The sequence below is a fragment of the Calypte anna genome, chromosome 4 (assembly GCF_003957555.1).
Source record: "Calypte anna isolate BGI_N300 chromosome 4, bCalAnn1_v1.p, whole genome shotgun sequence".
NCBI lineage: Eukaryota > Metazoa > Chordata > Aves > Apodiformes > Trochilidae > Calypte > Calypte anna.
The window spans coordinates 289,971-303,459 of NC_044247.1; the positions used below are offsets into that span (position 1 = coordinate 289,971).

Below are 13,489 nucleotides of genomic sequence, written 5' to 3' on the forward strand. Positions count from 1 at the left end.
AAAGACAGAGGCACAGGACTGCACACAGCAGCATTGCCCACGGGTGCTCTGCAAGCCACGAATGAGCTGCAGCAGCACCTATAAACCCTGAGAGAGTTTGGACAAGTGTAATAACTTTAATTACAGAAGAAAATCATCCCATCCTTCACTCCAGTAATTATTTCAAAGAACAGATCAAGTATATGGGCATGAATAGACTTAACAAGTACTGTAATTACTGAGCTTGAAGAACAACTGAAGCTTCAGGAACAGGAGCTCCTTGGGCATCATTTTTGGGGCTCTGCCTCCTCCCTGTCTCCAGGACATGCAATGATCCCTGCCTGGATCCAGAGCCTTCTGAGGAAGATTAAACTTGCACAACAAAGAGCAGCTGAGGCCCTGGAGGGGGCAGGCACCTCGAGGGCAGGGGGCTTGGGGTCTGCACCTCCCTGCCCCACAGACAGACCCATGGATGGGAGGGGGGGGCAATCAAAACTCACAGAGCATCACCACCTCCAGGTGAAATTTATTGAACTACAAACAGGATGGGAGAGTACCAGGTCCGGGAGGAACATGGGGCACACACAGCTCCCTGGTTTAACAAGGGCAGAAGCTCCAGCTACTGCTTCATTTGAATACAGACATCACCCCAAAAACAACAGGAACAACCGTACTTCACAACTACAATGGTAATGACACAGAATTTACAAAAATATAAATAACCCATTCGTAACCTTAAAGAAAAATAACATCCACCATAAAAATTACCATGTATTCCCCTAGGAAAACCATGGCTAAAGAAATGTACTTTTTGTTTTATAAAAGCACCAGTCTGCATTACTAAGTAATCCAGAAGATATACGGCATATCTCCCTAACACTTGCAGACTTTTCTGAGAAGTGTGCCCAGATCACTAAAACAGAGTTTCCTTCAGTATTGCCTGCTCCTGTCAGAGCATATCGAAGGTACAATTCTGATAAGCACCCTGTTTGAGAAAAGCACCCAGGGATGTACTAGTTGTTCATTTAAACAAACACTTGAACAGTATTTAAGTATGTGCCTATTTTAAGTCTACACTTAAGAGCTTTCCAGAATAGGGCTGGATTTAAACTTATCAAATAAATTCCTCTGCAAATCAGACTTCCAGACAAGAGCAGTGTCAGAAACAATTGCTTGTAAAAAAACAACCCAGAAGAGTATTTCCATTGTTCTGCCTCAGCTAAAGTTTGCACAGATGCTGAATTATTTGATTTCTTTCCACTCTTTTTGAGCCATGCCAGTTTGGCACGAACTGAGGCTGCAACGTGAGATCCAGCCATGGGAACTTCCTTCCCTTACTCCATGTACTGTGCAGAAAATACTGTTAAACAGCAAAAAAGTCAAGTATCAAGTCCATTGGTTCCCAGCTAAAGAAATCCACTGCCCAGGGACTGCTGGTGTTCCCCACGCCCAAACCCCAGCATTATGCCCATTTTTTCAGACTCTGGTGGCTCCCCAGGCCCCCACTAACACAGTGTACCTGGCACAGCACACATCCACGCTCTGTGCCACCCCCCAGCCTCCAGGCAGGGCTCAAGTTTTGACCATGAATAACATAGCTCAGCCATCAAACAGCTGAAAAATAGGAATTTACCCTGAAAACCCTGAAGGGAATGGGGTTGATTTCCTTAAGGAAGGGAAAAAAAAGAATAAAAATAATCCATCCAGTGGGAAGCCCAGCAGCAGAATTGCTCAGCACGTGTGGAAGGAACAAACCCAAGGCACAAACGGGAGGACCTGCAGCACACATGTGACAACATCGTCATTACTAACTGTGTTAATTAAACAGCCCGTCCTGCCAGCCCCTGGCTCCCGACACTGTCGCGGGGCAGGGGGATGTGGGCAATGCCATCCTGACTGGGTGCCATGGCTCTGGGCACCCTGAGTGACCACGGGGGCACAGGGTGACACAGAGGGACACACAGGACAAACCACGCAGTGTGGCTCCAGATTCAAAGCAAGAGCCAGAGAGTGGAGCCACACAAACACCCTTACTCAGTCTGTAGGTGAATTTATCTTAATTCCTGCTGGAAGTGACTAAGTGTGTCCACAGAGGGATTAAATAATAATTTGATTTCATTAGGTGATTAATCCAAACACTCTCTCCCTGCTGTGGATAAACCTCAAACAAAAAAATAAAACAAACCCTGGCCCCAGGCTGTGCTTGCTTTAGCAATCCTTTTCCTGACTGCTCCGTAACAGCCCAAGAATGCAACGAGAGCCTGACTAACCCCGGCCTGAAATGGGTACAAGCTCTAATACTTCTGGGAGTAAAGAGAAATAAAACGACCTTGACTCTGGAAGAAACAGTGGGGGGAGAGAAATTGTTGACTTGAGCTGAAACTGCCCATGCCCCGTTATCTAACCACATCCCGAGCATGTTCAAATCTTAACAGCGTTTGATGGGGAAAAGGAAAAAGAGCAGCAGCTATTAATACCCACTCCGGGCAGGTCGAGGAGCTGCTGCCTTCCCAGAAGGTCGCCGGCATTTCGCAGTACTGCGGGCAGATAAAATGCAAATCCCGTTCCTGAGCCGGGGAGGCAGGGGAACAGTGCCGCTTGCTGGAGACCCGCACAGCCAGGGCTGGGGACAGGGACAAAGACAAAGCACTCGGCAGACCCTGACATAGCCCTGAGGGAAAAAGAGCTGCAACGAGTGCCACTGGCTCGGGGTCCCGGGACAAGCTGGGGTGACACTTGTGGGATGTCACCAGAAGGCGCCTGGTGTCGAGCCGCTGGTGGTGGGGGCTGCGGTCACCGGCTGCTCTGCCCATGACCTCAGCAGGAACGGCATCCACAGCTGGCAGCCAGCCACCCACCCAGCCCGCCCTCCATCCATCCATCCATCCATCCATCCACGGCCCTGGCCCCACGCCCAGCCGGGGCAGCTCCCCGCAAGCCCGGCCGCCCCCGCAGCCCGGCACGCTGCCAGCCTGCGAGGGGCCCGGCTCCGGCACGGGCTCCACAGCCCCATCTGTGTGGCCACTGGCAAAATGTCCCCCCAGGCTGCGGACAGAGTCCGGAGAACAGCTTGACAACTCGCAGCCACCAGCCCTGGGACACAACACCCAAAATCGGGAAACCCGGCGAGGGCAGGACTGCTGCAAGCTCTGACAAATCCTCTGGGAAAAAATTAAAAGCAGAAGGGTGCTCCCCTCCCCAGTAACTACTCCCAGAAATGAGAGAATTAGGCCACTTGGGGGGCAGGGGAAGAAAGAAGATGAATTTAAAAGAAGCTGTCTCTGCCACCCGGTGCTGGCACAGCCCCAGCTGCCCCCCGAGGGAGAGGAGTGGAGCTCCCTGCCTCTGCCTCCTGTGTGCTCATGGATAAAAGTAAAAAGTAAACTGGGAAACCTGGTAAAGCAGAGCATGGGTTTGGTCAAGGATGAGAAACTGGAATGGGAGGGAGGTAATGGCTGGGCCCATAAGGGGGTGTCTGCCTGTGGAGACCAAGCCCCATGGCTGAGGGGCCCCACACCAAGAGTGTTGGGGGGGCAGGGACACCACAGACTGAGAGCATGGGTGGCACCCATGGCACCCCACTGAGACACAGGGGCCACCACAGCCAGAGAGAAATGGCCTAAAGAGGGGCTTAAACAAACCTCCTGCATAGAGGCTGGGAGGAGGCATGGCTGCAGCCCCCCAGAGAGGGATGGATGGATGGGTGGATGGATGCTCCCCCTCGCATCCTCCTGCTCCATGATGCAAAGTCCACCTCCACGTGTTCCCCACGTGCACGCCAGAGATTGTGTGACTGCAGGGCTGCTGGAGCCTCTCCTGTACTGCAGTGCCTGAAGTTTCCTCCATCCCTTGCTAGCGCTGACGGCCCTGGGCCTGGCTGAGTGCCAGGTGGTCACAGAGCAGCAGCAAAGCATCGAAGCGCTGGAGCCGCTGCAGAGCTTGGGCCAGAAGTGGGATGGTGACGGCCTCTCCAGAGCAGGTGAAGTGAGCAACCAGCTGCTCAAATCCCGTTATCCGTCCCAGCAGCTGGGGTGCCACCCCCAGCTCCAGTGCCACGTGGCTGAAGTTCTTCACACCATTCAAGGAAGGGTCCAACAAGAAGGCGAGTGACTGCACCAGGGAATGGGGCAGCTCTGCTACTGGGAGACCTGGGGGCACAGCAAAGCAGGGTTAGAAACATGCCTGTCTGCCTGGGCTAAACATAGAGCAACCAGGCTCCAGCCCTATCCCTGCTGAGCTGGTGAAATGCCACCCCACTAGGGCACGTATCCCCTCCAACATCACCTTCAGAGCTCAGCAGCATGCACCTGGCTCAGTCTCAGGGAGGTGACAACTGGGCATCCACCTGCCACCTACCTGCAGGCCATTCAAGGCAGTATGACAGAAAATCTGCCCTATAAACTAGCACCAAAGGCCGTGAAAGCCAGCTCCATGCAGCCATGGTGGGCTTCTGAAGGAGCTCCCTTCAGAGAATCAGCCTTTCTCTGCTACCCTAGTACTTGGAGAGCAAAGACTGAGGCTGGAAAGACACTTACTTACCCTTGGCCGTGCTGCTGATCTGAGTCACGAGGCTCTGGGCATCATCCACCTGGCAAGATAAAGACCTCAAGGTTGGTGGCAGTCTGGTGAGAACAGCAATGCCTGTCACTGCTCCCAGGGCCATCAGGAAGGAATGGTGCTTATCCTTCCAGCACCCAGGGCCTTTCAGCAAACTGCTCCCCTAAATGGTGACCTGGAGTGAACCTGTTTGAGAAATCTCACTGCCAGACTGAGGCACCACTGAGGCTCAGTGATCTTAGTCGCTGAGTTCACTATGAGCTTGGCAGAGAGGGAGGAGGAACCAGCCCCTGGCTGCCAGGTCAGCCTCCTGGAGAGCAGGGGCACACGATCCACTCCAGAGAACATCAGTTAAAGACAGGATAGAGGATGGTTAAAGGAGGATAGAGGATGCTTATACATCCAATGAGCTGACTATAGACTTTTGGGTGTTTGAAACCATCCCAGTGGGTCACGCCTCCATGGCCTGTTGATTGACACATCACTAAACATCTGGCAAATACTTTTTTGGTAATTACAGTTAGTGCCAGACATGAATGAACCTTAGCCTGTGTCCCTAAGCCACCAGTGAGCCCAGCACCCTGTGCCCAAGCCCTGCAGCAGTTTGGAGGAGTGATGGGTCTGGAGGAACTTACCGGCTGCTCCTGGCTCTCGGCAGTGGGGTTGGGGAAGGTGGGGGGTGGGCACCGGTCCCTGTCCCGCCCCAGCCCCCTGCTCTCTGCCGGGATCCTCTGCACTGCCCGGCTCGCTGCCTCCTCTGGCCGCTCGCTCTCCACAAACTCCACCTGGCTGGAGAACTTCTGGAGATCCAGCTCCGTGCACTCCACCGGGGCATGAGGCCACTTGTGCTGCATCTCGGAGGCGCAGGAGGAGAGCGGCACCAGGGCCTCTGGCTGGGCCTGCCGGGGGGCAGCGGGTGGCAGGACCCCCACCAGGCAGTCCCCACGGCCTGAGGCTCGGATGAGGGGCTGGCTCTCCAGCAGGCTCCTGCCCAGGTGGGCTTTGGAGGCAGTGCCGACCGCCACAGCCGGGGGCACATCCATGTCTGGCTGGAGAGAGGGGAGCTGGAGACCCACGGCTTCCCCATCTGAGATGAACTGTACTGCTTCCACGGGGCCTGAAACAGACACGGGCAGGACTCAGCAGAGCCCAGAGCATCCAGAGCCCTGTGCCCTGCTCCACCACAGGGCAAAGCCACTTCTCTGCCTTCCTAACAAGTTTTGTGCAGGACTGATCCCAGGGTGGCAGGGAGAGCAGGAGAGGGCTACAGGGATCGGGAGCTGCAGGGGCTCCACGTGAGCATTCCGGGTACAAGGTCTGCAAGTATTTGTTAAGAGGTTCCAAATTTCATGCTGGTGGGACTCAGACACCATCCTTCCTGCCTAAAGGGCATCTTGGTACCTCCTAGTACCCTGTAAGCTGTAGCCCAGCACCAACCCCCTCCCTCCCCCAGGAGGAGCAGGTACCTTCTGCCTGCCTGTAGCAGGGGCTCAGGTTCTTCACGCCCAGGCAGCAGGGACCAGACATCTGCTCCTCACACAGGAATCTGCCGGGCGTCGCCGCAGTTGGGAACATCGCTCGCTGGCCTGAGAAGTTCTGAGTCCTCAGGAAGACTTGGAGGATAGAGGAGAAGCAGCCTGAGCAAAGGCTTGGCTGGCTTCCCCAGCACGTCCTCAGCCCTGCAGTGTGTCTGCCAGCTGAATGCCAGCCTGTCCCAACCCCAGCCACAAAACCTGCTGCCCTCCACCCTCACCAGTCCCACAGGAGAGCTGCTGGACCTCAGCCTGCCCCCAGGAAACCCAGGGGAGAGGACAGACAGCTGGGACTGCAAAAGGGTCTTCTCCTCCTCCTGATTATGGCACCAAGGAGGAAGAAGGCTCCACCATGTCTTTGAGTGGGCAAAGCGTGAGAGAGGTGCTGTAGATGTGAGGAGCAGGATGAGGGGTTTGTTCTGCAAGAGCAGAGGAACATTTGGGTCACTGTACGCTGCAAAGGCAGCAGCATTGGGACAACATGGTGAGATGGGGCCACAGGCAGGTCTGAACAGCAAAGGGAGAAGGAAGAGAAGCTCTGCAGGCATTGCTCACCTCGCTGGCACTGGCTCTTCCAAAACCGCTTGCAGTAGATGATGGAGAGGGCCAGAAGCACCAGCACGATGATGAACCAGGGCACTGCTGGTCAAGGGCCAGGAGAGCAGTGTCCTGTGGTGGTACAGTGGGGACAGCGACCTTCACCAGGTTTACTCTGGACCGACCTGCAAACACACCAGCCACAAAACGTTGGAGCCTAATCCTGAGGCTTGGGCACCTCCTCCCTGCCCATCCCTCTGCATGAGTGATGACCATGCCTTCTCCAGCAGGTCTGTGGGACAGTGGCCAGCAAGCAGGAGAGGTGAAAGGATGGTGCATGTCCCAGTGCACGCCCTTGACGTGGTTACTATGACTTGGCATGCACCATGGACCTGCTCTGCCATGTCCTCACCACCTCCCCTGACCCTAGAGGCCTCAGCTCCCACCAGTGAGGGACAAGACATACACTGAGGCTCAGAGGTAGGTGTCTGCTTGGTGCAAGGGATGCACTCCCAGTCCAGCTGCCCACTGATCCGTGCCTTCCGGTAGAACCTGCCAGAGAGCAGAGGGTAACAGTGATCAACAGCGCCATGAAGCCACAGAAACACCCCAGCCTAGAGCCATGTCTGGCTCTAAAACAGAGCCCTGACTGGTTCCTCTCTCAGAAGCCACACTGCTGGGCAGCACAGGGTCTGCAGCTCCTGGTCTCTTCACAGCAACCTTCACTTCAGCAGCTCCTTAAACACATCTGCCCTCCTCGATGGGGACCACCAGTTGCAGTGGTCCACAGCCATTCATCTTCCAGGGCTTAGCCACCCTGGTGTCCACAGAAATAACCCAGGCACAGAAAGAGTTTTCTTCCACTGCTCCATGAATCCCCCCGTCCATCCCCTCCCTGCACACTCGCAGCCGTGGTCCTGGCCCCACTCACCCTGGCAGACACTCCCCACAGACTGCGTTGGTTGTTGCTGTGCAGTTGGACTTCTGGAGGCGATTGATGAGGGTGCAGGACAGGCAGGGCTTGCAGCCATGGTGACCCCAGCTGTCCTTGAACTTCCTGGGAGGGCAGGCGATGCACTGCGCGTCCCCCCCACTGCCATCACCACAGTCCTGCAGGACACCGGGGGGGGAATGGCTGTGGTACCCAGACCAGAATCCAGGGGAATTATGTCCTTTCTTGGGGACAAGGGGTGAAGGGGATGCTGCTCAGGGAGTTCAGGACCCAGCTGAGGGAAGATTGCAGCTCTGATGGAGACCCATGGGGATGCTGAGTGCTGCCTGGCTGGGGTGACCAGGAGGAATGTCAGGCTTCCATCAACAAAAAGGGAGAAGCAGCAACCTGGAATCCCTCCCCACCGTTATTACCACCATGGGAAAAAAACTGTTCACTGTCCTTTCCCACCAAGCCCCAGTTCTTCCCAAAGTGCCAGAACCCAAGATTACCCTTCCAGAGGAAGGCTGGGAGAGAATTCCCCTGGCACTCTAAAAGCCTCAGTGCTGGATCATTTCTGGTCCTTCCAGGGCAGCAGATTTACCTTGGAAAGCTCCTGCCCGGGCATGCAGTTTCTGCAGGGGGTGCATTTCCCATGCTCATCCAGGTACTCACTCTCTTGGCAAGCCATGGGGGCCAGAGAGGTGCTGGGAGCCTGAGGAGGAGAGAAGAAGAGGGCAGAGAGGTCACAGAAGCCCTAGCACACTCCAGACAAGCAGGATGCCCTTCTCTGGGCAAAAGTTTCTGCTCTGTTTTATTGTGCATCACGGATGTCACTGTGGCAGAAGGAGGGTGGGGGATGAACTGCCCCACTCTGCTGCCTCCTCACAGCCCTCAGGATGCAGCAAATGAGATTTCATTTCCAGTAAGAGACCTGACACACTGATGGCTCAGGTGAAGATTTCCAGGAACCCAGCGGACTTTGCCAGCCTGGCAGTGAGTCTGGGCACCCTGGGCTGCAGGCAGAGAGCTCAATCCCAGTAAAGTCCCATCTCTGACCAGCCTGGCTGAGCTGGTCTGACATGATCAGATACTGGTGGCTGGCTGTGTCCCCAGCACTAGAGGACACACTCCTGTGGCCCTGCTGGGCCAGCCCAGAGCCCTGTCAGCTGCCCCAGCTCCTGTTCCACACATGTTCTGGCTGAGTGGGGGCTAACCTGCAGGATCCCAGAAGACCTGGAAGCCCCAACACCTCCCTGGAAAACACCATCCAATTCAGACTGAAGCTACAAAACTGAGAAATTTCGTTGGACTTTCGGGGCTGTCTGCTCATTTCTGCATATTCTAGGTGGGTCCATACTGTGATAATAGAACTGGAATAAAATCCACCCTCACTAGACTGATCTTCATTTTGTACAGCAAGTCAGGAGAGAAACAGTGTTCAACCACCCTTGAGAGCAAAACCCCTTAACACCTGAGCACCTACCAGGAGCACGGAGCACCTGGAAATGCACCTGGAAACAGCCTGAGCCACTTGGGAAAACCTGGCCTGTCAACCACAGCCATCGTGCTCCAGAGCATCTCCCTGTGCAGGAGGGAAGGCCCAGCCTGGACCACAGCCCCTTCCCCTCCCAGCCCCCCATACCCAGGTCCCAGCAGCATTCCTCTGCAGGCTTCCTCTGCTTAATTCCCCCACCACTCCCTCACTGCCTGCCTCTTGGCAGCAGGGGCTTGGGCAGGCTCCCCAGGCTCTGAGGGACTGAGATTCATCGGGGATGAGGTCTGTCCCGGACGAGCACAGAACGTGAGTCACGCCTCGGCACGGCCGGCTTGCAAGGAAAGGAGGCAGGACCAGTGATGTGAAGCTGAGGGAGCTAAATCTGTCTGGCAAACATCTCGGGAGGGGCATGCTCACAGCCTATAAATAGCATAAAGGTTACTGACACTACTGAATAAATTAAGGAGATTTGTCACCATCTCAGAAGGTGGAGAAGAGGCAGCTGGGTGGCAGTGCCCCAGGAGGAGCACAGGGTTTAGTGTGAGGGTTCAGCTGAAAGCAGGAGGAAAAATTTAAAAAGGGGAAGCCAGGCTAGCAGGGGTGACACAGAGCAAAGGGCTGGCACGGCCTGATCCTCACCCCCAGCACCAGCCAGTGCCTCTGCCCAGAGCAGGGGGACAGTGCTGCTGATGCTCTGCTCCAGAGCCCAAATTCAGGCTTTCAAATTCAGGCCTTCTCTATCACAAGAGCATTATGATGTATGAAACCGAGTGGCAGGCAACAGGAAAGGAGCCAAAACACGGAGTCAGGAGAACAAAGGGACTGATTTTCATTGGGTGTCCAAAGTCCCATTGTAACTCAAGAAAGAAGTAGTGGTGAAGAAAAAAGACAACCCACAAAAGGCCCCAAACCTGCAGTCTTTTAGGTGAAACTGTCCTGCAAACACAACATAACCAATTTCTCTTAGGTATCCACAGACTTTTCTGACCTTCAGACAGATACATCTCCCCAGGAGAGGCACAGCTTAAACCAGTTTCCCAAATAGTTACACAGCAAAAGGGATCTGGCTCCAGCTCAGCTCCTGGGTCAGGACATCTGCCAGCACACCAGGATCACTGTGGGGATGGTGGGGAGCAGGGACACCCCAACCATGCCAGCAGAAAGAGGAGGCATGGAGCTGTTCCTCGAGCCTCAACACAACCAAACATGGAGCAAACACTTTGTTGAATATCTGGCATGAAATTCAAAGCTGTGGGATTTTAAAATTTCTTTGTTTAAAACTTCTTATTTTAACAAAACAAGAACCAAGACATTTAATTTGTAAGTGGAGCATACATCCAAACCACACAGAACCTCCCTGGCAAAGCAGTGATTTCTGATAGTCTAATGAGGCACTAAAACAACTGGTCCTAATTAGCCAGAAGTGAAAAGCAAAACCCAACAGCACAGCCCTTGCTTGGGTATGGAATCTACACAGGGGATCAAGGTGACAGACAGAGCAACAGATCTTATTTGCCAAGCAGAAATATCAATGCATTTCAAGTTGGAGGGAAGCAGAATGTACTGCCATTGTTTTGAGATGCAACTTCACTACTAACTTAAAAACACCGTAATTTCTTAAAGGTCTCTTTTGTTGTCTTAATGGGGCAACATGCCTGAGCAAGGTGAAGTGTGTTCCCCACTGTGTTATTACTCAAGACAGCAAAAAACATCAGTTGCTGAATGAGTTTCCCTGCATGAAATAAAAGGTGTTTCATCTCTGTGGCAATGCTGTAGCTCCGTCACTTTCTTTTCCTTCTGAAAATGTCATTAAAAAAATTTGACTATCTGGGAATCTAAACCATTTATAAATCTATTTTGTGTCCCACTAATGGATTCTGGCAGGAAAAAAAGGGCAAGAATATCAGTAAGGGAAAGGGCACCCAAAAACTCGTCAGTGACAGTGTCAGTGCTTCTGGTTCTCCTTGTCTGACCATGGGGTAGGCAGGGGATGGATGAGCTGGGCTGGTCCATCAAGCTGTGGGGCTCTGACTGGCTGGGACAGGGTGTGCTGAGACCCACCTGCAGGGCTCTAACACCCACACACCAGAGGCAGCCTTTCTGCATCACCACCAGAGCTGGCAGGACATCACAGGAGCTTTCACAGACCAGCCCCACCAGGCTCAAATGAGACAATTGTATATACTGGAACATAAAACTAGAGAGCTGAAATCCTAAAAAAGAACTGCGAGTGAAAAGCAGAGAGGGGAAAAATTAAATGTTATCTGGAAAATATTACTGCATGCCTTATGTATGGCTGTGTTCAGCCCCAGTCTCTTGCTCAGTCATTCCTCTGCTCCTGCTCATTAGTCTGACCTGGGTTTGTCTGGACAGCATCCCCATGTGCCTCTCTATGCTACAGACCATGCTGGGATTGACTCTGCCTCCCCCGAAGGATGCCTTGGAGGTGAGGGACTGCTCAAGGAAGCACAAATAGGGGGGAAAGGCTGAATCTGAACATTTTTCATGTGGCTTGGAAATCAGCACATTTCCCAATGTATTTGGAAACTCTGCTCACAAGATTGGCCGCAAATTGTTTCATTTGGAGTGGTTGGCACCCCAACCTCAGGCAGGATGCATGGGGAGGGATCTGAAACTGCCAATTAGCCCCTTTCCCTCCCCCCAACACAGGACACAACACATGGCTCCGGGTTTTGCTGCTGCTCCCATTCAGGTTTGCGGAGTCCTACAAGGCACCCACCAGGACAATGGTTCATCCCTGACCAAAGGGCTGTCTTGGTGCCATGTGCTCACAGGAGCAGCTCTGGGGACCCCAGGGTCATGCCTACAGGGTTTTATTTCCATATTCACTGCAAAAAAATGTGATAAATCACTATGGATTGGGACCATCACTATGCTTGTTGAGTTCTGGCTGTCGACCTTGTGGATTCCCACTCTTCCTTATTAGTTATCTAAAGCAGAACTCTCAAAACATCTACCATTTGTCATAAAACCTCGGATTTCTACCTGTTTTTTTTTTACCCACACCTACTTCTTTGCAAATGTCACTGCCCTGCTTGCAATAGTTACTCAGCCTCTTTGGATTGAATTCTGTCTCTATGAAGTGCTTTTTTTTTTCTTCAGTGCCTAAACACCATCACAGAGAAACTCACACATTACACCGAGAAGAGGAAAACATCAGGAAATCTGAAAAATGACTGTTACGAATGAAAGAATTTACAGCCAGTACTCAAACTACTGAAGTGTGCCCTTAAAATGCTTGACACCTTTCGACAGGTGGAGACACCCACAGCCTTGTCACGGGTGGACACAGCACCGTGTACCCCTGGAGCTGACCGCTGCTGAAGGGCTCACCGAGACCCAGCACCGGCTGCGGGCCCGGGACGGGTGCGGGCGGGACCTACGCGTGGGTGGGGGCGGTGCGTGGGGGTGCGCGGCCCGGCGCCGGTCCCCGCGGTGCCGCCCGCTCCCGCCGGCTGCACGGCCCGGCAAGCCCCGGCAAGCCCTACGCTCCCCCCGGAGCCCCGCCGGTGCCCCGCGCCGGGCCAGACACCGGGAGCCTCCGGGAGCCTCCGGCGCCCCCCGCCGCCCACCCCCGGGAAGGCGGGCAGAGCGCCGGGATATGCCCGGGCAAGTCTCGGCGAGGGTCTCCTCGGCCCCGCATCACCCCGCCCCCCAGCTCCTGCAGCCCCCGGTCCCCGCAGCCCCCAGTCCCCGCAGCCCCCGGTCCCGTTCCCCGCGGCGCTCGGGGGTGCCCATCGGAACCGGCCGCAGCCCACGTGTATCGCCGCCGTTGCCCTCTCGGGTGCGGGACCCGCCGCAACCCCCGCCAGTCCCCTGATCCCCGCCTCAACCCCCACCCGGCGGTGACACCGGCACCGGAACGGACCGGGATCCGGACCGGGATCCGGGCCGGTGTCGCGGGAGGGCGGGCGGGCAGATGCGCGGACCCTGTCGTTACCTGTGTCCCGGTCCCGGCAGGACGGTGTGGGGCGGGCTGGGCAGCGCAGGCAGGACGGTACAGATAGGGAGCGCAACAGGCACCGGCGGAAAAGTGCGGACCGGGAGCGGGACCGGGTGCCGGGACTGGGACCAGGTCGGAACCCGGGGAGACTCCGCCACCTCCCGCATGCAGGTCCCGGGCAGTGAGGAGCCCCCGTCGGTCCCCGCCTCCCATTGGTGGGCGCCTCCGGTTGGGCGGGGATATGGAAATGAGAGGCAGCGAGCAGAGGACTGGGGGAGCGGGACCGGAATCGGGACCGGGCGGGACCAGCAGACACAGGCCCCAGGAGCGGCGGTTCGGCAGCCCCGCAGCGCCACGCGGTGTCCGCGCAGAGCAACGATGGGGCGTCCCGCTGGTACCGGCCGCGGTGCGACCACAGAGAAACCTCCGGGACACTCGCGTGCGTGTGGGACCGACAGTCGGCAGCAGAGGTGGCGCGGGGGACGGGGGGA

At 55.2% G+C, this 13,489-nt stretch overlaps 1 protein-coding gene across 1 annotated transcript; it reads right to left on the bottom strand.

The window, feature by feature from the left end:
- Nucleotides 1-2,980: 2,980 nt before the first annotated feature.
- Nucleotides 2,981-13,174, bottom strand: EDA2R (ectodysplasin A2 receptor). The gene is given in 10 exon segments (XM_030449068.1): nt 2,981-4,127; nt 4,519-4,567; nt 5,172-5,653; nt 6,003-6,149; nt 6,624-6,702; nt 6,705-6,790; nt 7,072-7,157; nt 7,537-7,715; nt 8,141-8,251; nt 12,996-13,174. Coding segments are annotated over 9 exon segments (1,491 nt in total). The 5' UTR covers nt 8,228-8,251; nt 12,996-13,174; the 3' UTR covers nt 2,981-3,831.
- Nucleotides 13,175-13,489: the final 315 nt, after the last annotated feature.